Here is a 27491-nt window from a genome sequence, read left to right as displayed (position 1 = left end):
TCATTTTTCTGCATTTAATAGTTGGTCGTGTAATTGTGCCACTTGGAAAGTTAAATTTCGCCCTACTCTATATTCCATATGATAATTTCTAACTTTTGTACATGCTCATTTCTTATTCAATTTTCATGAGCAAATTGTGTTGAAATGTAACGGTCCCAAAAACAAAAGTTGAAGACTTAGTCAGGTTCTCGCACCTGGATGCATGCTACAATAAGACTCCACAGCGCTGGTAATGTAAGCCGCCAGTAATGGCAAACGGAAACAAAGACACTCTGGCAGAGTTTGGATGCACTTCAGTGGAAGCCATTTATACAGTGTGGTCTGCACACATTGCGTCTGAAAAGCCTGCTTTTGAACTAAGTTGGGTTGGGTTCTACATCGGGAACGGAAAAAAAGGCAATGGGGGTTACACGATGCTGAAATGTTATGGGTAAAAAGGTCAAACTTATTGGTTTTGCCAATGATTGTTCTGTAAGCTCACCTGGCATCTGCACAACCCTCTACTTAGCTTCCAAGCAGATGGATGCAAAAAAGAACAAGCACTGGTAAAGCTAAACGATCTAGGTTTATTGTGGATGAGCCACTGTGAAGTGTGCCAGCAAAAGCAGACAAAAAGGTACGGTTGTAAAGTAGTTCTCCCATGCAGTCCAATGCAAATACTGCTAAGGAGATCCCAGGGAATGCCCAAAAGATTTAGGGAATTCGGTGAGAAATACTCCACTGCTATGATCATGGACTCGATTAACGAAGTCTCAAGCCTATAGCTGAAAAAGGCCAGTCGAAGAAACAGTTTGGCTGAAAGGGAGAGACTCACAGCCCACTATTTGTACACTCTAAGTAATAGGTCATACATCTGTTCTGACAAAACTAAGACCTAAAAAGGGGTAGAGCCTAACTCACAGATAGAAAATATTGATTTCGTCTTTTAAGTATGGCTTCACTATAAATACATGCTTCAAAACCACACACCCGAAAGTCAGGATAAAATATTTACTTTTATGTACAATAAACACGGACAGCGTATTTTAAACGAAGGACTGTGCTTGGAACTGACTGCCAACGACACTTGGAGGGGAAAACAAATATTAAAATACCACATTCTCTGAAAACGAAGGAGTGACGTGCCTAGTATTTAGGGCAGCGTGAACAACCGTGTTAATAGATGCTTACGTTACAGGCCGTTCTTCATAGAAAGGAGGAGGAAATAGCTGTGTGTTCTTGCAGAGAATACCAAACCCGTAAAACTGGAAATACTGCTTGCGCACAAAATGTGTACCTCATATAAGGCACTCAAAAGCATAACATGTAGCATGCTGATCACCTACACTGCAAGAGACATTCACAATACACAGGAAACAGTAACGTAAAATAGCAGAAAGATGACAAACCAGAAAAAAAAAGCAAAGACGTCAAGGGATATTATTTTCTCTACGATTTAGAAGACCTTAAAGTATGCGTTTTTCAAATGTGGCTCATTTCGTTAAGCACACATTCTCTAGGTTTTGAGGAGAAGGATTAGATTGAAAAGTGACTTGTTTTTGCTGGCAATAGAGATCCTGGATGATTTGCAGCAGAGTTTTAACCTCTTCTATGCCCATGACGAGACTATCTCGTCATGGACCCCGCCCGCTAATACAATGCCCAGCACAGGAGGGGGAAAGGGCGGGGCACTGAAGGGGTTAAATAAAGGCTTTATCTGTTTTATTTAAATTATTATTTGCTAAGCGCTTCATATGTCCAGCCATGTAACAGGTTTATCACAATAGCATGTTCCACTATCTAAGAGTGCTGGGTTTTACATGGAACAAGCGTATTATGTGTTAGCTATGTCTAGTAGCACCATGAACATGCATTGGCATAGCCAATAGGTCTCGCCTTTGGGACCTTGTAAGTGTTTAGCCATGCGCCAAAGAAATTGTGCTGCATAAATAAATACTTATAAGGTCCCAAAAGCGAGACCTATTGGCTATGCCAATGCTTGTTCTATGAAAACAAATAGATGCTTGTTTCTATTTCTTTAGCTATAATCGCGGCACCGGCGCTTTATTTTCAACATTATAAGTAAAGCGCCGGTGCCGCGATTATACCAATGGTAAAGAAATAGAAACAAGCATCTATTTATTTACTTTTGCTATAATCGCGGCACCGGCGCTTTATTTTTAACATTAAAAGTAAAGCGCCAATGCCCGATTATAGCAAAAGTAAAGAAATTGAAACAAGCATCTATTTCTTTACAAAGAAAAAAGCTGGGGGGAAAAAATGCTACCGCCGGCCACAGCCTGCAGTGCAAGCGCGCGCCCGCGCACATGCACTGCATGCTGTAGCCGGCAGTAGCATTTTTTGAAGCCCTCCTTACTTAAGGTCTCCGCCAGACCAGCGCAAGCGCTGGGTCAGGCTCGACCTAAAAATTAGTACTCGTTGGCCTGAAACCTCTCTTTATGGTACAGGAAGTTTCCAGGCAGAATTTTGTACTAAATGTAATTCACGACCGAATACTGTTGGCAAAGGTGAAAAAAGCCAATACTTGTAAGGGGGAGAGGGGGCGGTGGGAGGGCATCCTCAAGGGAGAACACCGGTTCCCGAAACCAGGAGTCTGCACATGGGAGGGGTTTGACACTCATCCGCAGACAGTTAGCAGCGGGTCATATTCCCCCACATCAGACAAGCATCAAGGGCTAACAGCACTGGCTACACTTCCAACACTGAAGCGCCAAGAGTTTTTTTTTCTTGAAAGCGTTCTAGTACTGGAGTAACTGTTAGGTTTATGGAATAATCGAAGCTCATTCATTCAACATTATTATTTGATCGGTTATTATCTTGTAGAAAGCATAATCTTGCAACTGAAAGTCTTCTACAGATGTTTTATTGGCTATTCCAAGGTAAAAAGATTTAAATTACGTAATAACTTTGCACATTCGTAAGATGACTCTGATTCATCACAAAAATAGCCAAGGGGCTTTGAGGAAGAATCATAAGGGCCACATTATGTAAAACAGCATTTATCTCCTTTTTCGGCCCACCAGCATACTTGATTTTACTGAATTCATTGATTTGCAATAGTAAGAATGCGAAAATAACAATCCTAGAGTATTAGTTCTTACTGACAACTCATTGTCGTACAAGAAAAATTATTTGTGGTTGGCATCATCACGTCCTCGTTCTTAGACCACCATGATGAACTAAGGAGGGCGGGAACATACCAGCGACCAGTGTGCAACTGCCCCAGTGGCTGCCTGGTGACACTGGCTAAACAGGTCACGGACTGTAGTTCCCTTGGGATCCTTTGACTACAGGAAGTACACTTCTCTTCCAGGGGATACTCATCAATAGTCATCAGCAATGAATAAACCCCGCCCACGTGCGGGATCCCGGAGCATATATAAAAATATACATGTGTATGTTTAGACAAACAAGTAGAGAACTTCCAAAACATACATATATACATACATAAATATGCAGCCTAATGCACTTCCAATAGGCTAATATGCCATCATATGGATTTTTTTTTTAGAAAAAGAAAATAATCTCTAACAAACACTGCAACAGAGTACATATACTGTAATAGTGTTCCACCACAGCCCTTTATTTTCAGAAAAAAGGCAAGTAATAGCACACAATTAGCTCATAAGCTGCATAACAGAAAAAATGTCACAGTAATAAAAACACTGGCACCTTGCCTTTAAGGATTCCAAGAACCTGGACACCGTGCCTTTAAGACCTGCAGGAGATCCCATCATGCACCACAGGTTCTTGCATTCAACATTTTTGACTGCTGGTAGCTGTTCACATTGTTTTTCTGACTAATTAACAACTTTTTTTCTGTCAGAAATGCCAGCTTTATTCAATAAAGGTCCTTCCTGTGGGAAGAAGATGGCAAAATCGTACTCACACAGTGTGCATCAAGGGTTTACCAGCTTCACACAACCCTGAGAAATGTTATTATTGCCAACATTTCTCCAAGAGGACTCTCCGTGACAGGGAGAAAATTAAACTTCATGCCTTGCTGGAGAGAGGAAAGAGTCATTCCAAAAGTGGCCTTGGGAGCACTCCTGCTCACAAAGAGCCCTCCTCTCAAGAAGAACGCAGAAAACAGCAAGGATCTGTCACCCAGGGTCAAAAAAGAAGCAGATCCCTGAATGTTCGCCTTCGAGATCAACGTCGAGAAAGCAGGCAAGGCATTCGTCACCGGCGAGGGACAGATCGCCGTAGAGACGGCAAGAGCCTCCGCCACCGAGAAGTAAGTCGACGTCGGGGTGAGCTACTTCGGGCTCGAAGAATGCTGGTCACGAACGACCTCAGTCGACGGCGATGCACTTATCTAGATATCGGTCGCCCTCGCAAAAGTTGGCATCGAGAGGTTCGGTGGCGAAGACTCTGCCGCAAGCCTATAGGCTGACGGCATCAAAATCACAGACGAAGTCGTCGACGTCTGAGAAAGACCATCGACGGTCGATGTTTAAGACGCATTCCCGGTCCAGAGGACGGTTGACGTCGAAAAGACAGTCCGAGAGGACTCCATCGCGGAGGAGAGTGTCCTAAAGCATCTCACCACAGGGGCGGTCGACGGCAAAGGCGGCGCAATCGGTGTCATCAGCGAGACATCGCTCGACGTCAAGAGACAAAGAGCTTGCCTTGGCTTCAGAAGAAGTGCCAAAAGGACCACGATCGACGTCGAGGGAAGCCTCATCATCCCCTGGAATTCATATCATCCAGGTTACACCGGAGGGATCTCCGGTTGAAGGTGAAAAAAGACCGCTCCGGTCAATCTTTCTCCAAGATGGTTGCAAAGCGTATGACACTGGAAGGGTCCCGGTGCTGAAACCAGTCACAGAGGTCCGGGCTCGGATTTCTCCAGAACATAATCTCCCTTTAGTCTCTCTGGTGGACCTCCTCCTACTGCATCCACAAGAAGCAGGACCCCGAGAAGAGCTAGGTCTCCATCAGTCCGTCGCTCATGTTCTCGTCACTCTCCTACCCCGAAAAAGAGACAAAGGTCACCATTTTGGTCCACTTCTACAAAGTCGTCTATAAGAGACTATTCTCCGACTGTCTGCAATGCCACCATCCAGAGTTTCCCCGACCAACGACAGAGGGACTTTTAATGAGGTCCTATGCAGAGGTGCCACCAAGCTGAAGATTAGTATGTCAGCACAGACAGCATCTACATCGGTCATTTCTGATACATCGCATCATAGATCTGCAAGACCTTTGTTACCCTTAGTCACAGGTCTTTTAGAACCAGCGATGCAGACTTCTCACTCCTGCAACAGTTGGTTCAGTGCCTTCTAATATTTCCAAGAAATACAAAGCACCAGATCAAGATCCACTTTTCCTACGATCGGACCCTCCTCCAGACTCTGTCATTGTGGCAGCAGCCAGGAAGGCACATTCTGCTATGTCCTCTTCTTCAGTTCCTCCAGAGAAGGACAGTAAAAACATGGATTCTCTGGGCAAAAGGATGTGTAACACTTCGGCGGCAGTGATTAAGCTGGCCAGTGTTTCCGCTCTCTTAGGAAGGTACGACAGATCGCTCTGGGATTCCCCGTCATGATTCACTGAGAAACTACCAAAGGAAGATCAACAGGACATCCAGGAAATCCTGCAAGAAGGTGGCTTGGTAGCGAATCAGGCGATTAGTGCAGCGGCAGATTCATCCGAACTAGCTGCACATGGATATTCCCACTGCACCTGTTCGAGGCGCTCAGCCTGGTTGCGTCTCACTGGCCTTAAACTGGACACTCAACGGAGGATTGTGAATCTTCCATTTAATGGCTCCTCGCTGTTCGGATCTCATGCAGACGATGAAATGTCCAAAATGAAGACGGAGCTGGTCACGGGTTAGAGACGCAGAAGGAATTCTGAAGAAGGTTCCGTCCCTACGACCGGCATTCCTTTCAGCAGAGGGTTCAAACCACTCCGTGGTCTACCCAGCAGCAACATCAGCCCAGGTCACAATACCATAAGAGGAGACCTGGTAGAGAAAGGGGACCTACGAGACAGCCGGCGTCCACATCAAAGCCACCAGCAAAACAATGAGCAATGGCTTCCTCCATGCCCATTAGCCCCTCCGGTGGGAGGAAGTATCTCGTGTCACCTAGCAGAGTAGAAGACAATCACAAACGACAAGTGGGTTCTGAATATTGTGCAGAATGGCTATTTGCTCAGATTCAAATCCCCACCTCCACCAATTCCTCCATGAGGCAAATGCTTCTAAAATCACCTCTTTTTGCAGGAGGAGGTGAACAGTCTTAAACTAATAAATGCCATAGAAACCGTTCCTGTTCAACATCAAGGGCACGGTTTATATTCCCGTTATTTTCTGGTGCAGAAAAGAGGTCCCACCACAGAATACAGACCAATACTCGACTTGAGATTATTGAACAGATTCATCCGCAAAGAGAAATTTCGAATGCTAGCCCTGCACCAAATCTTCCCTCACCTACATCAAGGAGATTGGGTGTGTGCTATAGACTTGCATGACGCCTACTTCCATGTTCCGGTGTCTAAGAAACATTGAAAGTTTCTGCGTTTTCAAGTGGCTCACCAGCATTTCCAATTCAGGGTTCTCCAGTTTGGGCTCAAATCAGCCCCCTGGACTTTTTCAAAATGCATGGCAGTGGTGGCAGCATTTCTTTGCAAACGAAGGATATTTATTTACCCTTATCTGGAAGACTGGCTCCTGAAGAGCTCGTCACCATCTCTGTTTCAGAATCATCTATCATACTGTCTCCATCTACTGGACAAATTGGGCCTACAGGTCAACTTCAAAAAGTCGATCTTCAATCCGACCCAGAAAATCCACGACCTGGGTGCGTCACTGGATACCGTAAAGGCAGAGTGTGTCCTTCGGAGGAGAGGTTATCCTCAGTCAAAGAGAAATGTCGCAATCTCCTCATCTCTCAATACCCCACAGCCAAACAAGTTTCATCGCTTCTGGGGGCATTGACGTCATGCATCTTCATCTTACCGAACGCCAGACTGAACATGCGTCCTCTGCAGCAATCTGTGGAGGACCAGTGGATGCAGACATCAGGTCTCTGCGAAGACCGTGTGTCTCATTGGCCATGGATTCCATCAGATGGTGAATGAAGCGTTCTCACCTCCTGAAAGGAGTTCCATTTCACCAGGACCCTCCTACTCAGGCAATCGTCACGGATGCTTCCCTGAAGGGCTGGGGAGGTGCAAGGCCTTTGGTCAAAGGCAGAGCGAGGATATCACATCAACCTGTTGGAGCGGAGAGCTGTTCATCTAGCCCTCAAGTCACTTTTTCCTTCTCTCCAGTCCATCTCCCTGTTGGTTCAAACAGTGTTAGATTTGGAGGTCTCTAGTTGGCAGAGGTAGGTACCTTTGTCCAAATAGGGGCCCTTGCGTCTTGTCAGGGTAAGGGGGTACACTCCTAAAATAACCCCTGCTCACCCCCTTGGTAGCTTGGCACGAGCAGACAGGCTCATCTCAGAGGCAGTGTGTAAAGCATTTGTGAACACATACAGTAATCAAGTGACAACACTACAGATGGACACCACACAAGTTTTATATAAAAAAAGAAGTATTTTTTTATATAGACCTCACACTAAAAACATTAAAAATCCACAATACTGCACTTAAAGTGGTAGAATTAGCTTAGTTCTCTTTAGATGTTAAAATGCGACACTGAGTTCAATGTACCTTTGGAATGCGTAACGCTATACAACGAAAGTGCTGCAGGGAAGGCAATGCGTCGGTTCCTTACACGCAGGAACGGCGTCTGTTTCTTACTGCGCTTCCGCGGTGATGAGGCCCGCAACGCCGTGATGCGGTGAAGATCCGGTGCAATGAGACAAAGATGACGTCTTCTTCTTGATGCGACACGATGCGTGCACGCCCGTGCGGCGACTCAACAATACTTCTGAGCTGCAACAGGCCCTGCAACGCGCTTCTCGGTGACGTGAGACGCTTCGGCGAGGCGACAACTGCAGCGTCAACACCCTTGTTCAGTGATGCGACGACAGCGGCTGCGACACGCTTCTTCGTGATTCGCGCTTCCAGCTCCTTGCAACACACAGTCCCTCTGAAATCCCAACACAACTGCAGGCACTTCCGAAGAACTCTTGGGGAGCTGGTGGTTGAAGTCTGTTGTCCCTGAAACTTCAGCAGGAGGCAAGCTCTTTCTCAAGCCCTTGGAGATCCTTCACAAGTTGAATGAAGTACACACAAAGATCCTTTCTCCTCTCTTTGGCAGTCAAGGCAACAACTCCAGGCCAATCCCTCAAACTTAGGGATAGTCTCTCCTCAGTCTCTCTGGTTCCTCTCCTCAGCAAAGGTTTCTTCTTGTTTCTCCAAAAGTGATCTAAAGTTTTTGGGTCCCAATATTTATACTCAGTTTTTCTTTGTTTTCTGAAGGCAGAGAGGCCTTTGCCTAGTCCAAACCAGTTCTGGTCAGTCCTGGAGCACTTTGCTGAGAAGGCTCCTTCTTTCCTTTCACAGTGCAGGCCAGGGACATCCGACGCACCACATTCGGTGGAGCCAGCATTGTGGAGGGAAGGCACAGCCCTATTCAGGTCTCAGGTGCAACTCCTCCCACCCATCTACATGCAGATCTTTCTATTCAGCCCTGTGCTGACTCACCCTGTCTCCTGGAATCCCCCAGTCTCTGCCTCTCAAACTCCAGACAAGGAATACACAACCTAGCAGAGGCAGGCCTGGATGGTTAGACAAGAAAATACCTACTTTCTAAAAGTGGTATTTTCAAACACAATGTTAAAACCAACTTCACTAAAAGATGCTTTTATCATTCTGAGTTCAGGCATACTAAACTCGAATTTCTACCTAGTTCCCGGAGTCAGTTATGATTATAGGATGTAATAATCAAACTGCCCATTCTGGCCAATGGGAAACAGGTAGCCTTGCAATAGTGAAAAACAAATATGGCTGTAATTCACTATTAGGACATGCACCCTGCCCTTGGGCCGACCATAGGGGTGTCTGATATGAAGAAAAGGGAAGGTTTAGGGACTGGCAAGTGGGTGCCCAGTCAGCATCACAGTACCAGACTGCACATAGGCTCTGCAATGGCAGACCTGAGACACTTTTTACAGGCTGCTTCTGTGGGTGACACAACCAGTGCTGCAAGCCCACCAGCAGCATTTGGTTTACAAGCCCTGGGCACTCCTGGTGCACTGTACTAGGGTATGACAGGTAAACCCAACTGGCCAATCATGGAATCACTAATCCATATATCAATTTACAATAGGCAGAGCATATGCACTTTAGCACTGATCAGCAGTGGTAAAGTGCCCAGAGTAAAAAAAAAAACACCAGGTCAGAAAAAATACAGGAGGAACGCAAAAAGTTCAAGGATGACCCTGCATAAAGGGCCAAGTCCAACAAACAGACACCACCACAATGTATTATTTGAACAAACATGAGGGCACCAGGTCGAGACCTCTCTCTCTGGAAGCGTAGACCATCCGGAAATGGCTTCTAGCTAGAAATCTAAGCATAGTGGCCATTCACCTTCCAAGAACTCAAAACGTTCAGGCAGATGACCTAAGCCGGGTTTTCGGCGAAGCTCATGACTGGGTGCTAAACGACGAGGTCACACAGGACATCTTCCAACAATGGGGAGTGCCAGACAGCGATCTGCTTGCAGACGCAGCAAACGCCAAATGCCCAGGCCTCGCATCCAGGTTTCACCAACCATGTTCCCGGGGCAATGCCCTTTTGATAAAATGGTCTCAGACATTACTGTACGCCTTATCACCAATTCCGTTGATTCCTGCAGTAATAAACAAATTCTACAGGACCAACACCAGAATGATCCTGATAGCTCCGGAGTGGCCTAGTCAGTGGTGGTACCTGGACCTTCTTCAGCTGTCAGAGGTTCCACACAGGAGGTTACCATGCCACCCGGACTTGCTGTCCAAGGACAAAGAGAAAGTGTTTCATCCCAATCTCTCTTCCCGGAGATTAAAGGCATGGCCCCTGGAGTCCTTCAATACGGACATTTAGACTTCCCTCCGGAATGTATGAACATTCTCAAGGAAGCCAAGAGACCTTCCACCAGGAAATCCTACACTTTCAATTGGAAGCGTTTTTATTTATGGTGCATGAACAATGGTCATGATCCAGTCCGGGGGCAAGAGCAGGTGACCTTGCCATATTTGCTACATTTGGCCGAATCTGGTCTACAGTTCTCCTTCATAAAGGTTAATTTAGCAGCTATCACTGCTTACAGAAAGTCTCCGACACAGGTTTCCTTTTACCAAATCCCTGTAGTCAAAGATTTTCTTGAGGGGATTAAGAAAAAAAAAAAAAGAAGGTTTACCCACCGATTAGCTCTCCAGCTCCACCATGGGAGTTTAACATAGTTCTGGCCAAATTGATATGTGCTCCTTTTGAGCTTGTCATGGAAAGCTGCTTTCCTAGTTGCCATCACCTCTGCACACAGGGTCAGCAAGATCCAGGCCTTGTGTTGTGAAGAACCTTATACTGTTTTTCACGCAGAGTTGTGTTTAGAACCCATCAAAGCTTTGTGCCTAAGGTGGTGTCGGATTTCCATATCAATCAGATCATCACTCTACCCACGTTTTTCCCCCAATCCCTCAACTCCTCCAGAGAGGTCCCTTCAGAGTGTTCTGAAGTTCTATCTGGACAAAACCTGGGCTTGAGAAAATCAGACCGGCTGTTTGTAAACTATGGTTCCGTAAATGCTGGTTCTGCGGCTTCCAAAAGATCGATTTCTAGGTAGATTGTCTCTCGTCTCCCTTCTGCTACCAACTGGCCAACAAAACCCTTCCAGGCAAACCTAAGGCGCAATCTACCAGAGAAAAAGCCTCTACCACGGCTCTCCTCAGGAATGCACCTGTTGCGGCTTAGGCAATTTGAGACAAAAGACTTCCAATTTGAGGTACCGGATTTCTGTTATAATCAGTTCATAGAAACATTATATTCATTATACACATTTAGATACAAGGAGCCCTTTATGTAAAAGCCCAGAGGACAAACTGATTGAAAGCCCTTGGGGTTGCCAACAAAATTAAATTCACTGGAGTAATATCCCATGAAAGTTTACAGACCATTCTTGTGCAAAGAGGCATAATGTCGGAGCTGGACAGGTAATCAGCTTCTACTCGTGGAGATGATCTGGCCTACAGAGAGCAGAGCAAAACTTAATTTAGTATATCTGAAATTGTGTTACAAGAGTCCATGCAAGCATCACGAAAGAGGACCCCAAGCAGGTCTATTTAATGACTCAGACGGGTATATGAAAAGTAGTCTCAGCCTATTTAGTGGAGGAGAAAGGAATTCTTAATCTATATAGACCACAAAAACAGTGGTTACCATATTTTAACTCATCCTTGAGAAAACTCAGGAAACTAAATACTCAACTTCCTAAATCTTTACAGACCACAAAGAAAGCTCATTATGGCATATAAACTGAAGTGAGCAGACAAAAAAAAAAAAAAAAAGTAGCTTACTGCGATTTACATTCTTGCTGACCAGTATGGTAGGGACTAAATTCTACATGTTTCACATCTCAGGCCCCTAGAGGAAATCAGAGGCTTTATTTTTATCACTAAAATAGAAGTTAATTAAATACAGCACTAACTGTGAAACGCGTCACCCTTTTTATTACAGGATCTCCCAGCCTACCTCATTTTGGAACAAATATATTATGAGACGCACGTAGAAGGGGGGTGTGGTCTGGCGCCAATGGAGTAGAGAGCTTTGTGCCGCGCACCTGCCAGCGATCCCCCCCCATCCGGTGCCATCCTGACACAATAAAGGGGCCCTGAAGCGGATTAAACAACAGCTGGACTCCCACAGAGCGGTGGGCACACAGTCTGACTTCGGGGGCCAACAAAGAGCAGCAAGGTGTTAAAAAACACTGCTAAGTAGAACTGCAAGAGAAGGCAAGATGGCGCCCGCAGCAGCATGGTGACCCAGACACGGAGTCCCAGAGGCAGGGCGAATGCCAAATCTGGACGTACAGGTGAAAAGCACTAAGCGACTTGGAGCCCTTGAAAAATAAGAGTGCAGGGAGAGCACTGGGAGTTCCCCAGCCGAAGAGGAGGCCGCCGGAACTGCAATTGGAGCCCAACAGCAGAATCCCCTGGAAGAAATACACAGGCGTGGAGGCTGTCGGCTTGGTGAGAGGCCGCTACAAGAGTTAGCTCCTTGGAGGTAGCAACTGTGCTTCGCTGGGAGAGGAAGCTTGCACACTAGGGGGCCAGGACCTGCATTAGGACGATGAGCCTGGCCTCCGCATGACGAAGCAGCGAAGATGGCGGCAGAGACCAACAAACCAGCGGGTAAGTGTTGAATGCAGCAGACACCTAACTGAGCTACGGGGAGCGCCGTCAGAGCTCTTCCGAGGTTTGAAGACCTATGTGAGGCTGGTAAGCGAGCGGGGCCCAGGAACACTGCAAAGGAGGTGAGCCAGACATTAGGTCGGCCTCCTTGCCGGTGGAACAACCAAAAAAATGTGAAGTCTGAACCACTTCTCTGCAGGCAGCAAAGAGAGCAATAAGCAATGGGGAGTGAGGTAAGCCCCACAAACAAGCCCCTGAATCACCGCACAGAGGCATAGCCTATTGATACCTGGGGATGGCTGAGGGGCGAAGAACGGAGGAGAGGGGCCAGGTCAACCCCCACATCCCTCTGGCATAAAGAAGCATTCGGGGATGCTACACTTTGGCGGGGGTCCTCCGGGACAACGGAAATAAATGCACCCGTTACCTACTCAACGGAAATAGATGCACCCGTCACCTACTCAGGCCTGGGCATCTGAGCAGGCAGAGCAGGTCGGGAAGAGGCAGGAAGCTTAACAAGAAAGGCCTGAACACTAGGTAAGGAGCCACCATGGTAAAGGTGTCCAAAAGACGAGACCCAGAGCAGCAGGAACAGGAGGGAGATGACCCCAGGGGTCCTGCATCTAAGACAAACAGCCGCAACACCAGGATAGAAGCTCCAGAGGATCCCTCCCTGCATGACATACTCCAAGTCATCGAGACCTCAAGAGGGGCGGTGGAAACAAAAATTGACACCCTTAGAGAGAACCTGGGACTGCTGAGAGCGGATCATAGGAAATTTGCAGAACGGGTCACAGCAACCGAAAGATGTCCACGACATGAAACCCCAGCTGGCCACAACAACAAATAGACTAGTCAACATGGAGAAGCGGTGCATGCTTTGGAACTTAGTGCGGAAGACGGCTAAACCAGAGCAAGGCGCAACAATTTACGAATCGTTGGTCTGCCGGAAAAGATTAAGGGAGATAACATGGTAGCATACCTAGAAATTTGGATCTGCATCAGTGTGGCGGAAGAAGACTTTCTTCATACTTTGCCCTGGAGCGAGCACAGAGTTCCAGTGAGAGCTCCTCTACCTGGACGACCTCCATGGCCGGTGGTGGCACAGCTGCTATTTTACAAGGACGGAGACCATGTGCTGGGTCAGGCTCGATTGAAGGGTCAACTCATAGTGGACAATAGTACTGTCAGAATATTCAGACATAACATAACAAGCGGGACTGAGTAGGCTCGGGACCAAGGCTTGCTATTCGAATAATTTGTGCACCAAGGAGGAGGGTCTGGGGCACTGCTCTTCTCCGATTTGAGCGTCTGACCTGTCCCTACTTGAACTTTAGTCACTATCAGTAGACGCACACAAGTGCATAGTTTGGATGGGGGGGGGGGGGGGGGGGAGAAGAGATTCTCACTACTCGGGGGGCAGGGGGAGGGGGTGGGGTCTTTATAAAGTATTAAGTTGGGGACACTGTGGGGAGCCTTGGGGAGACCATATGACATTGAATGATGACCACACCTGCAAGTCTCACCTCTCGGGAAGGCATGGGGACGAGGAATGAAGAGGGGGAGGGGAAAAAGGACACCATGAGCAGTAGAATGACAACCTATTGCCTTGGAATATCCGGGGTATGCACTCCAAGCAGAAGCAGCAAAATATTCCCACACCTGAACAGATGTGGGGTTCACATTGCCTTGCTGCAGGAGACCCACAACCTGGCTTCAGAGGGCATTGCACTACACCGTAGATGGAGAGATCAGGCATACTATACCTCACATACTAAGCATTCGCTAGGGGGGGGGGGGGGGGCTGATATGGGTGGGGTTCAATTTCAGCACACGGGGCACAGGGTCGACCCGGAGGTCCAATACCTTATAGTCACGGGCAAATAAGATGCACAGGATGTGACAGTCAATATATACAGACCAAACACTGACCGAGGAGCCTTCCTGGAGGGGGTGAATGGCATCCTAGCACCTTACATGAGACGTTTACATCCACTAGACAAGAATTCTTCACACCTTCCTGTGCTCACCCGACATGCATACTCTAATGCAAGGGGTGGAGTACCAGACACATACGATATGGGGCCATAACCCAATTGTTAGACCTGGCACCATTGGCGTGGGTCTCCCTTCCACTTTTTGCTGGTCTAGATACTTTGGGCATTTTGCCAGTGCTCCTTTTTGTAAATTGATGTAATGGGTAGTGATTCCGTGATTGGCTGACTTGATTTACTTGTCAGACCCTAGTACAGTGCACTGTGTGCGCCCAGGGGCCTGTAAATCAAATACTGCTACAGAAACAGCCTGTAAAATGTGACTCAGGCCTGCCATTGCAGAGCCTGTGTGCAGTCTGGGACTGCCATGTCGGCTTGACAAGTGCACACACTTGCCAGTCCCTAAACCTTCCCTTTTCTACATATTAGTCACCCCTAAGGTAGGCCCATGGTACCCCTGTGGGCAGGGTGCATTGTATGTGAAAGGTAGGACATGCCCCGATGTGTGCGGCATTTCCAGATAGTGAAATACTGCCAATTTCGTTTTCACTATTGCAAGGCTATCTGTTCCCATAGGCCAGAATGGGCAGTTAGTTTATAACATCTTATAAAGATAACTGGCCCTAGGAACAAGATAGGAAAATAAAGTTTAGTATGCCTGAACTCAGAACGTTAAAGTGCATCTTTTGGTGAGGGTGATTTTTACATTCTGTGTTTGAAAATACCACTTTTAGAAAGTGGGTATTTTCTTGTCTAACCATCCAGTATGCCTCTGCTAGGTTTGTGTATTGCATGTCTGGATTGTAAGTGACAGGAGCTGGGAGAGGGCTGTGGCTCCAGAAGTCTGATGAGTCAGGGCTGGGCTAAATGGGATTGAATTTAGAGTAGGGGAGGAGATTCTTTCACCTGAATGGACCTGGTCTGCCTCCAACAATGCTGTTTCCACCTCCTGCCAGGAAGCTGCACCAGTGAGACAGAACTGGTTTTGGCTAGGTACAGACACTCTCTGCCTTTGTATGTCTAAAAAGAGGGGCCCAGACCCCAGACTTTTCGATCACATCAGTGAATCAAGAGGAACCTTTACAACGGAGCAGAGCCGGATACGCGGAGGAGGAATACTGCCCCTGTGCCATTTGCTGTCTGGGGTGGCCTGCAGTGGCTGCTTGCTGCCAAGGAAAGGAGAAGAAGGATTTCGCCGATTGCTTTGTCACCTGCTTGAAGATCGAAGCAATGAGAAGAAGAGGGTCGCATCTGCACCCATTTCCGGCGCATCACCAAGTCATAGGGAAGAAGCGTGCCGCATCCGCACTTGGTTCCGACGCCTCGCCGAACAACCAGGAAGAAGTGCGCTGCATCCACACCGGGACCCGACGCATCGCTGAGAAAACCGCCGCAGCACCTGCCGCGCGGCTGTAAACATGCATGCATCGTACCGGACCGCCGCATCAAGTCACCATTTTGTCGCATCGGACCGTATCGAGGCGCCATCTTGACGCATTGTAACTGGAATGCAGTAAGAAACTGACGCAACCCTCCTCTCCGGTAAAGAACGACGCATCACCTCCCCTGCGCTGCAGTAAGGAACGGACGCATCACCTCCCCCGAAGCAAGGAACGGACGCATCACCTAACCAGACGCAACGAGAAGAGTGCAGCATCGGCACTTGGTTCCGACGCCTCGCAGAGCAACCAGGAAGAAGCACGCTGCATCCACACCAGGAATAGACGCATCGCCGAGAAGACCGCCGCAGCACCTGCCGTGCGGCTGCACACGTGAACGCATCGTACCGGACCGTCGCATCGTGCCACCATTTTGTTGCATCACACTGGATCATCGCATCATAGAGGCGCCATCTTGTCTCATCGTAACAGGAATGCAGTAAGAAACCGACACATCACATCCTCTCCGGTAAGAAACCGACACATCACCTCCCCTACGCTGCAGTAAGGAACCGACGCATCACCTTCCCTGCGACCCTTTTGTTTGTTTTGCGAGGCGCATCTAAGGTACTTTGTTGAAAAAGTGTTGCATTTACAATTTGCATTGAACTGAACTATTTCTACCATTTGAAAGTCTTATTTTTAATACTGTATTGTGAATTTTTGTTGTTTGGTCTTGTTTTGGTTTAGATAAAGCTTATTTATTTATTTTTTTAAACTGGTGTGGTGTCCATTTGTAGTGCTTTCACTGTGTTCTAAATGTTTCCACACTGCCTCAGAGATAAGCCGGTCTGCTTGTGCCAAGCTACCAAGGGGGTGAGCAGGGGTTATTTTAGGAATGTACCCCCTTACCCTGACTAGATGCAAGGGCCCATATTTGGACAAAGTTACCTACCTCTGCCAACTAGAGATCCCCATTTCTAACAGCAATACTTATTAGGCTAAAATGGGGAGTGCAAACCAACCCATCCCTACTTGGCGCCTTAAACAGGAGGCAGTGGAGGACCAGGTTTTTCTTCAGGAGACTAGAGAACACAATATCCAACTTCACTGACAATGCTCACTCCACTGACTCCAGATTGACTGAGTGGGAAGCCATTAAGCCTGTGATCAGAGGAAGGTGCATGGCGACATCCATGAGGTGCAGGCGGAACTGGAAAGGGCGGCGGCCTTGCGGGCGGTTGAGTCTGTGTCCGGCTCGCCTGGCCCGCTGGTGCGGGCTGCGGAGGGGACTTCCGCGGAGGAATCAGCGGAGAGTGGAACGGATGACTCTTCGACCAGCAGTACAAGACTTCCGGTGGTCACGCCGCAGAGTGTGGACGACATAGTCTGACTTAGGGCTGAATCAGGTTTGGAATGGGTTGGGTCCCTTGCTGCAGTGCACTGGATCATATGCGAGTTGGGAGGCTTTTGGGAGGGTGGTTTTTCTCTAGGCGGTTGATGGCTGGCTGATCGGGGTGTCCACCCTGGGCCAACTTTGTCCACCCTTACCTCTGAAGTAGTCGGAGGGATGCGCAATCAGTTACAGGATGTTTGGATGGGTACTAGTTTGGAGGTAACTGTCCTTGGGAGGGGGGTTGGGGAGTTATGGGATGTTTTTCGGGGTTTCCGGCATGACTGCAGTGAGCTGACCTTGAGACACTGGATGTATTACAAAACATGGGTACACTGAATGACCTAAAGTGCATAACGTGGAATGTACGGGGCTTGCATATCATGAGTAGACGACATAAGATTCACGCATACCTGATCAGGCGGGGGGTGCATGTGGCGTTCCTCCAAGAGACACATATTGCGGGTGGCGAGGGATTGGCGCTCCGCCGCAGATGGAGGGGGCAAGTGTACCACACCTCCTTTTCGGCATTTGCACGGGGAGTGCTGGTGTGGATCAGGGCTGGTGTCCCCTTCCAGATGGCGCAACAGATCGTGGACCCGGAGGGGCGGTATGTGCTAGTGCAGGGCAGGCTAGATGGGCGGGACCTTACCCTGGGTAGTATTTACGCCCCAAATACTGGGCAACAGGCCTTCTTTGATTCACTATCCAGTAGGCTTTCCTCGTTCTTGGCTGGCCCACTCATGCTTGGGGGTGATTTTAACTCGGTGACAGATGTTGCGCTTGACAGGTCCCACCCGCCGCTTTTGATAGCGCCGTCTGTTGGGGCAGCCAGGGCCCGCGGTGCATGGCAGGCCAATTGGGGGTTGGTGGATACTTGGAGGGAGCGCCACCCGGATGAGAGGGATTACTCCTTTTTCTCCCCGATTCATGACTTGCATGTGCGGTTGGATGCAGTGCTTTGTTCCCCTGACATACACGTGGCAGTCCAGAACAGCGAATATTTGTCCAGAACCTTGACAGATCATAATCCCCTGTTGAGGCTGCGTTGGGCCCCGCGGCGTCCGCCCGTGTCTGCGTGGCGGCTCAATCCGGAGCTGTTGGACGATCCGGTCTATCGCGATGCGATCGGCGAGGGGGTGTCTCGGTACTTCCGGGAGAATGAGGGCACTGCCTCCACACTGGCGGTGGAATGGGACGCCTTCAAGGTGGTAGCGAGGGGGCTCTGTATTGCGCAGAAAATAGGGGTGCGGAGGGACCTCCTTAAGGACATTGACGCCGCTGACCAGCGCCTGCGCGTCCTAGAGTGTGATCGTCCAGAACACCCGGAGAGGCAGGGGGACCTATTGGAGGCCCGCGAGGCGGTGGCGGTGGAGAGGCTACGTTCTTACGACCATAAGCGATATCTGGCCAGAGCTCATGCGGAGCGAGATAAGTCTGGTGCGTTGTTGGCGTGGCTTGCGAATCCCTTGAAGCAGTCGGGCCCTATATTAGCGCTGACGGGCCCAACAGGGGAATTGTGTTATACCCAGCAAGGTATAAACGCCATATTCGCTGGCTACTACGAGACACTGTATACCAGTAGAGTAGCCTTAGACGACAACCGGCTGGAGCATTTCCTGGTTGGTGGCGATTTGCCAGCCCACAACAAAGGGGAGGCGGACATCTTGGGCCAGGAGGTTACGCTTGGGGAGGTCCGAGGGGCGATTAAGCATATGGCACGGAAAAAGTCCCCCGGAGTGGATGGGCACCCTATTGAATTTTACGCGGCCTATGCTGATGTCTTGGCGCCTCGGCTGGTATCCCTCTATAATCAGTCACGGGCTGCGGGCAGGCTCCCTGCTACGATGCGGGAGACGCTGATTGTGCCTTTGTTGAAGCCTGGGAAGTCCCCCTCTGATGTGGCCGCATACCGCCCGCTGGCAATGCTCACCGCCGATTATAAGATCCTAAGTCGGATATTGGCCTCTCGACTTCTGCCCTACATGACTCGGCTGGTGCACGGAGATCAAGCAGGGTTCATCCCCAGGCGTGATACGGCCGGTAATGTACGGCGTCTCCTACGTGTGCTAGAGGCTATGTCGAATAGTTCGCAAACTGCCACCATTTTCTCGGTCGACATGGAAAAGGCCTTTGACAGCTTGGAATGGCCGTATTTGTACCGGGTTCTGCGTGCCTTTGGCCTGGGGGATCGCTTTGTGTCTTGGACGGAGCTGTTATACAGGGGATCCACGGCCCGAACTAGAACGGGGGGGGACTGGTGTCCCCCCCGTGCGCGGTGGGCAGGGGAACGCACCAAGGGTGCCCCTTATCGCCACTGCTGTTCGCGCTAGCCATTGAGCCGCTGGCGGCTCAGGCCCGAAGGGGAGGTTGGTTCGAGGGCCTCCAGGTGAACGATGATACCCACTATATCGCGTTATATGCGGATGACCTCCTCCTCTTTTTAAGCAATACCCAGGGTGATCTGGAGGGAGACAAGAGATTGCTGGGTTGTCTGGAGGGCTTGGCAGGCCTGAAGGTGAATTGGGCTAAGTCGTGCCTCTTCCCCCGCTTCCAGAAAGGCGGGAGGCCCCTGCTCTACGGAGGGGGTCAGCTGGGAATATACTTGCATAACATATTTAGGGACGCGCATTTATCATGACCGCGCGGACCTAGTGGAGGGTAACGTCGGCAGTGCGGTGCGTGGCCTTCGAGGTACTATGGACTTCTGGCAGACGCTGCCACTCTCCCTGATGGGACGAGTGGCTCTTCTCAAGATGGTGGCACTCCCTCGGCTGCTATATTACTTCAGGACGCTGCCAGTCTGTGTCCCAGCGTTAACGTTTAAATGGCTCCAGCAGATGATCACGGGGTTCTTATGGAACTCTGGCAGACGTCGGGTAGCTTTGCACAAGCTGATGAGACCGCGGGGGGAGGGCGGCCTGGCGGTACTCGATCTAGAGACTTATTACTTAGCTGCTCAATTGCAGTGGCTGACCCAGGCCGTGGCTCAAGAGTTCAGGGGAAATCGGCGAGGGGGCGGATTCCGGCCCCTATCCTGGCAAAGATAATCCTGCAGCAGCCGCTCCGCGTGGGGGATTTGCCTGCTGAGGTACAGACTTTTCGGCAGTGTTGGTCCAGGAGTCAGCAGAGAGCGCGGATCGCCCGTCCTTATGCGCCCGAGATACCTCTATTGATGTGCCAGCAGCTTCCGCATGGGGGCAACTGGGCGGCGTTGTCGGGATGGTGCGACGCGGGGTTGATGACGATAGGGGATCTATACGAGGATGGCGTGCTTCTGCCTTATGACTCTGTTCATGAGCGTTATGGACTGCCATGTGGGGATTACCTGCTTCACTCGGCCCTGGTGTCGGCTATTCAGCGTCGGTGGCGGAGAGGCTTGTCGGAGCCACAGACCTCCATTTCTTGCCAGTATATGGTATTGGCGACGGGCACACTCAAAGCGGTTACGTGTTTATATCGGCAGATGACGACGGAAAGACTGACCCCTCTTGACAGGTTAAAGCAGCGCTGGGAGGAGGATCTTGAACGGGTTATTCCCGATAGAGTGTGGGCCGAATTGCTAGAGCGCCCTTGGAAATGTTCTAGGAATGCTCGTTTTCAGCAGATTCAATTCTTTATTTTGCACCGAGCTTATCTTACCCCAGCTAAGATTCAGAGTTATTTCCATACTCTCACGGCGCCCTGCCCCCGCTGTCGGGTGGAGGGTGCTGACCTCTGCCACATGCTTTGGGGTTGCCCTCAGATTAGGGACTACTGGCGGGGTGTGTGGACATTGTTATGCACTATCACGGACAGGGAGATTGACTTTGTTATCAGCCCGAGCTTATTGCATTGGTTCCCCCACACCTCTAAGAATAAACTGACTAGTAAATTTATTGACCTAGGGCTGGTATTAGCCAAGCGGGAAATAACTGCTAACTGGAAGTTGCAACGAGGACCACGTTTGCAGAAGTGGAGGGCAGAATTTACTCGGTGGGCAGACTGCGAGGCGGTCCTTCGAACGCAGTCGGCTACCCGGGCTCATAGTGATAGGGTGTTGGAGTCGGCCCGAGCTTGGGGTGTATTGGTGGAACTCTTGAAAGTTGCTGACCCTGTTGGGGATGGGGCCTCTGATGCAGAGGTCGGGCAGGCTCCGGCCTCCCCTGCATCTGACTAGGGAGGAGCTTTGGGATTAGGAAATAGCACAACTGGGTGGTCGGTGGTCCTGGGTTGGGAAGGTCAGGGATGTAGAGTCCAAGACTTGAGTGTCTTGCCATGTATCCTGTCAAGCAGTCATGCCGGTGTGGGGGGGGGGGGGGTATAGGGGGGGGGGGGGGGGGGGGAGGGTCGTAGCATGGGGTAGTTTGAATCTTGTTTGGTTGCTCCAATTACACGGGGGTACCTCCTGCATGGGGACTCCGCGCTCTGCGAGTACATGGTATGCCTACGGGTGGACGCCGGGTGGTGGGCTTCTAAGGATTATCCTGCAAGGTTGCTGGGGGGGCAACGCTTTACCCCATATACTGCGGGCTCATAAATGGGACGTTTATATGATGGGAGTAGTATATTGACATGCCCAGGCAAGGGATAGTTGTTGATTGTACTGCTTTTTGAGTGTTTAAATGCAAATAAAAATATTTACCCCCCCAAAAAATGGCGACATCCATGAGGGTACAGCGGTCATTAATTACAGATGTGGAAAGGGCAGACCGAGTATTGAGAGACAGAGACAACGCCCGGAGCTCCGCCAGAAACTCTTGGATGCGAAGGGGGAAGTAGCAGCCCAGGAAGAACGATTGTGATGTTTCGACTATGAAACATACATGGATCGTAACCATGCGGAGAGGGATAAAGTGGGCAGACTAATGTCCTGGCTGGCCAACCCGGCCCGTAGAGGTAAATATATATTTGAAGTGGCTGACCGAACAGGACACCCCCTGTAAAGGCAGGCTGAGTTAAACAATAGGTTCCTCAAATATTATAAACGCTTGTGTAAGAGGTCAGGGATCCGAGAGGGAAAGAACACAGGAATTCCTGGACCGGCTTCCCACCCACACACCGACGATGAGGCGGATCAACTGGGAGCTGAAAACGAGGTTAGGGCAGCGATTAGACGACTAGCCAGAGGCAAGACCCTGGTAACAGATTCTGAAGCAATCCACACTTATTACAATACAAATACACTAAACCAAAGATGTGGCACCCGTACATGGTAGGACCATACCCCACTAGGCCCTATGGAGTTCTATGCCACCTATATGGAAGAACTGGCCCCCTGGCTGGTGGAGCTGTACACAGTGGCCGGGGAGGAGGAAATCCTGCCAAAGACCACCCGAGAGGCACTGGTGATTCCACTGAATAAAAGTATACCACTCGCCGTTAGACATCCAGGAAGGGAACATAGGAGGGTCGTTGCGGTCATGAGAGGACAACATGGCCTTCTGAGGGAAACTCCCTATATCCGTGGCAGGAAGGATCGCTCTGTTAAAAATGGTAGCCCTCCCCAGACTATTGTACTTTTTTTTTAACCACATTATCTGTCTGGGTACCCAGAGCATGGTTTCGAGAGCTTGATTCATGCCTTTCGTCCTTTATATGGGGACTGGAAGACGCAGGATTTCTCAACAATGATCTTACTCCTGACAAGTTTGTAGCTGCCCGAATGTTATGCTCATACCGTCAGAAAATATTAAAACTGGTTTAGGTCATTTTTGAACAATCAAAACAATGAGCAAACTTGATGAATTTCAATCTTTACACTGGTTACCGATTTGCAGAGGAACCAAAGGCTTTCAGCCATGGACTTCCATGTTGATGACACCCACCTTTATTTTTGTATGCAAATAAGCAAGAACTGTTACAAAACTGACATCTTACGCCATGCAAAGTCCATCTCGAGCAAAGGACAGATGGCTCAAACAATGCAAATCCAACGCTAACGCCATTATACTGAAAAACATCAAAATGGCAAGGCAGCCACAATTATCCCTGAAAAGTCTTTCCTTAAATACACTTTCAACCAGAGAGAAAACATGGGTAATCATCTATTGCCAATGAGGTGGAAGTGTCAGCTCTCCTACTCCCCAGAGGACACAATAGCTCTGATTTCAAAGCACAAACTGGAGAAGAGTATGTAATGAATGAGTTTCTGACCACAGAGAGGAAGGAACGGCCACATGAGAAATATGAAGGATTCTGATGTCAGAGAACTGGAGTCACAGGTAAGTAACTAATTTCTTTACCAACACTGGATCTTTCATATATTCACATGTTTGAATCAGAATACTAAGCAGTAAATAATCACAAAACTCTTTAAAATATAGCAATAAGTAGTCAAACCTTTACAGCAACTAAGTCGATTGACACTTTATATTTAACTAATAAGGTTACATGTATATTTCAATATAAGCCCTATCAGCAGAAAGTGTGCTTCCTGCTCAGTGTCCAGGACTGACATTACAAAGTCCAGATGCACCCACCAGAAGACACACAATACCGCACATGATCATAGGATTTGAAACCATGGGATGCTGTGTACAGAACAATTATGACGTAGCACTTGTGGCAAAGGTATCAAGGATTCTGAAGCAATCCACACTTATTACAACACAAATACACTAAACCAAAGATGTGGCACCCGTACATGGTAGGACCATACTCCACTAGGCCCTTTATCTACTACTAAATCCTTAATTAGAAAGTGGTACAAAGTTTAAACAAATGAAGAGAGCTTTTTAGCTTCTGGCAATGGTAAGAAAAATGGGATACCGGGATCTAAAGGTGAAGTCAGGACAAGAACTCCGCTCTTGGAACTTCTGTCAACTTGACCACTACATCATATCTCAACCATGCAAAACCAAGCCTCTCCAATTGGTATCCTTCTCAGAGTATTCTTCATACCTTTTGAGTTGAACACAAAATCCTGGGACACAGAGGGATGCAGTGGTTGGCTTCTGTTCAATGACTTTTCGTGGCGGTCCAGAGAATAGCTACAATACTCCATACCAAAAATGTTTTTGTATCTTTTTCTCACAAAGATAATTCTGCCAAAGGAATTACCTGGAAAATCACACACCTGATCAAATCCAGAGGATGAACTCCAAACCACCTTATCAATGGATTCAGGCAGTGGTGGCAGAGGAACGTACCGTTAAAATTTCTTCCCCAAGAGAGGTCATGCCAGGTGCCAAGGGATTGTACACTGAAGACCACTCATTTTTAACCAGAATCCTCTGTAGGGGCCAAATACTTCAAGATGAGAGACTGATAACAGACATGTGACTCTGGGTAAGAAGCATCACAGAGGAAGTATATAGCACTCAAGTATTCATAAAGGTTTTTACAGAATGTAATAGGCTTTGAGATAGGTGGTACAAAGTTCAAATACCCCCATTTAAAGGTCTGCCGTCAAAAATATAATGTCTTAGAAGTTCCAGCATTTACATCAACGGACTCCAGAAAAGAAGTAAAAAATGCATTCCATCAGTGGTAGATTAGCAGAACATCGCCAAAGGTGCAGAAAGCAACAATCTTGCTAGACTCGGACGACCTACCCCTTTTGCGAGTGCTACCAGAGTCTTGCTGTTGACCTATCAAAATATATGGGCGTCTTAAAAGTTGGATGGGAGGCCAAAATAGTGTGCTACCAGATGACAATTGCGATGGTGGATGTACAGACTTTTATGTGTGCCAATACCGGCTGAATAGATTAGTGAATTAATCATGGCTGTGCCGGACTGGATTAACAGAAAACCGTAACACTTTCACTGGGAGATCACTTTTTGCAACACTTCTCAACTGAAAGGACTCAACTGCATATTAGCATCTATAGGATTCGAAAGTGCTTAAAGGAAAAGCAAGAGCTTCAGGAATTGTAATGGCAAAATGAATGTCTAGCTCCACAAGTTTGACATTCCTCTTACCTGTGGCATTTGTGATGGTGAGCGGCATCCCCTGCAGCTGGTGGACCTGGATCCCAGAAGCTCCCAGGGAACCCAGACTGATGGCCTGCAGGCCGGGAATGGAGGACAACTGTGCTGGATTCAGGGTAACTGTGCCAGCAGGCATGGTTGAGAGTGTCTGGGTGCTCCCGGCCTGGCCCAGTGACATGCCCTGCATTGGGGTAAGGGTGATGGTCTGGGTCTGTGGATTTTGGACCTGGAGATTCTGCAGCTGAATGGTCTGCCAAGTCACCTGTCCATTGGGCCCCACTGTGGGTGTTCGGATAATGATGGGGCCAGAATTGGAGAGTGCCTGAAATGGAAAGTTCTGAAGGGCATCCTGTGAGATTGCCTGGGTTGTGAATGTCTGGCCTGATAGCTGAGCCGCTTGGAGGGTCTGTATGGTGTTTCCCCCTTGAAGGAGCTGGGGCTGAATGAGAATCTGTTGCTGCTGCTGCTGCTGCTGCTGCTGCTCTGCGTCTTTCTGCAGGCTCTGCTGGAGCGCCAGACTGGCCTGTTGTATCTGTATGGCGTCGCTGACTAAATTTTGTAGACTACCAGACCTCTGAGGGGTCTGGACCTGGGTGTTTGAGCCTGTGGTGGTACTGCTGCTGGTAGTAAAATTCATACTGCTGCTGCTGGTGCTGGCAAAGCTATTGGCATTAGTGAAGTAGGTGCCAGAGTTGGCCTGTGATGTTAGCTGGGAAGAGCTTATGGCAGACCCAGATGTTGCAGGCTGGGAGCTGCTGTCCTGAGAGCTGCTGTTGTTTATCGTAACTGCGTTTGAACTGGGTGCCAAGGTTGCTGCCCCCATACTGTTCACAGGCAGTAGCGTGATATTCCCATTTAAAGATAGGGGGAGATTAGCCAAATATTGGGCCTGTCCTGAGAGAACATTGTTGGTGAGGTTAACTCCTTGAATAGGAACACCTTGCTGAAGTATATTTGGCATGGCAGCGATAAGGTTACCTGCTCCGGCTCGATTAGTTGTTATGATCTGCTGGTTATTTCCAGGGACGATTTGAAACTGACCCGATGCATCCTGCTGCACGTTTAGCTGTGTTGGGCCTGTGGTAAACTGTAGTTGCTGCCCGTCAACAGTCTGGAACTGTGGGATCACTTGGTATTGAATATTGGACATCATTCCGGGTAGACCAGCCAGCATTTGCTGGTTCTGCAGATTGGGTGCAGCTGTAACCACAAACTGCCCAGGTGCCATTGTACGGTTCTTTGAAGCAGAATCTCCAGAGCCTTCTTTAGAAGCAGTTGTCCCACCAGTTGTGGAGATGATCTGCCAGCTGCCATTGGCTGTCTGGGTGATCTGTGCATTTGACAATTCGAGCTCTTGGGAGCCCTGCTGCCCCTGGCCAGCGGTTCCATTTGGAGACTCAATCCTGCTGCACGTAGCGGCCAGCAGCGCCAAAGGCGACGGCTGGGAGTCCTATAAACCAAAGGAAAAGTACAAAGATTAGAGCATGGCAAAAATGGCCTAATCCACTGGGCATTCTACAAACCTTGCAAGGATCAAGAAATTAGAGAAGCAATGAATCAGACCAGCACACCACAACTGGAAGGGTCTAGGTGATCCATCAGACGGTGGCAGGACCAACATCGGCAGTTTCACTGCAGCCAGTACACACCAGGCTGTTGCAGGCGAGTCCTCCCTATAAAATCTGGTTTCCTGACCTAGTCTTCCCCATTTCGTTACAAGCACCAAAGCCAACCACATCTCTGGCAGTATCCACTTTCCCCACTGAGTGCAGATGGTGCAAGAGGAATCTAAAAGGTGAGAGCCACTGAAAGCTCAAGCCATATTTTACTGTGCTTCTTTTATCTTTTTTGTATTTGAGCACTCTGAAATACGTGAGATCAGGCGGTGTGCTATTTCAGCATCTTGTGTGCCCGATTTAAATAGACTAAAACTTTGCCCTTGTAAGAATCTATGCCATATAATCGGGTGCACGTAACAATTCATTTGTCTCTTAATTCACTAATTAAATTGTTCTCATCGGTGGCGGGAAGGCTGAATATTATTTTTTTTTTACTTTCCCTTTTAATAAATGCCTCTCAGTGCAGGGATATCATGATTAAATAGCCAAAACACTTCTCCCTGTTAAAGAAATACACATTTTAGAATTTTAAACAGCCTATAATATATTTTATATGGTATCTGTTGTACAGTTGACGGGCCACACAATTTCAGGGCTCAACTGTAACCCGAGCTCAGTCAGATCCTCTGCTTGGCTCCGTTCTCCCTGTTAATTTTCTGGCTCGTTCACATCTAGAAGCAGGTGCTTGCGACTGCCAGTGTGGGCATACACAAATACATGGTATCTTACATGCACGCATTTCAAAAAATGACAGTGGCATCACATGGCATGCTAAATACAGAAAGACAACACTAAAGAGTGATATATTGGCAAATAATACTACGGTGAACATAATGAAACTAATATGCAGCACCTGCCTTTTTGTAAAATTAAGGGCAACAACTCATTTAACAACTGTCTTTT

At 48.5% G+C, this 27491-nt stretch overlaps 1 protein-coding gene across 1 annotated transcript in view; it reads right to left on the bottom strand.

Moving 5' to 3' along the window:
- SP1 (Sp1 transcription factor) overlaps positions 1-27491 on the bottom strand; it is a 92685-nt gene that overhangs the window by 54229 nt on the left and 10965 nt on the right. The window contains exon 3 of the mRNA XM_085654676.1: positions 24961-26419. Within this exon, the coding sequence (XP_085510802.1) occupies positions 24961-26419 (1459 nt within the window). The remainder of the gene's footprint in view (positions 1-24960; positions 26420-27491) is intronic.

The sequence above is a fragment of the Triturus cristatus genome, chromosome 4_1, assembly GCF_964204655.1.
Source record: "Triturus cristatus chromosome 4_1, aTriCri1.1, whole genome shotgun sequence".
NCBI lineage: Eukaryota > Metazoa > Chordata > Amphibia > Caudata > Salamandridae > Triturus > Triturus cristatus.
This window is presented reverse-complemented; position numbering and strand designations above follow the sequence as displayed.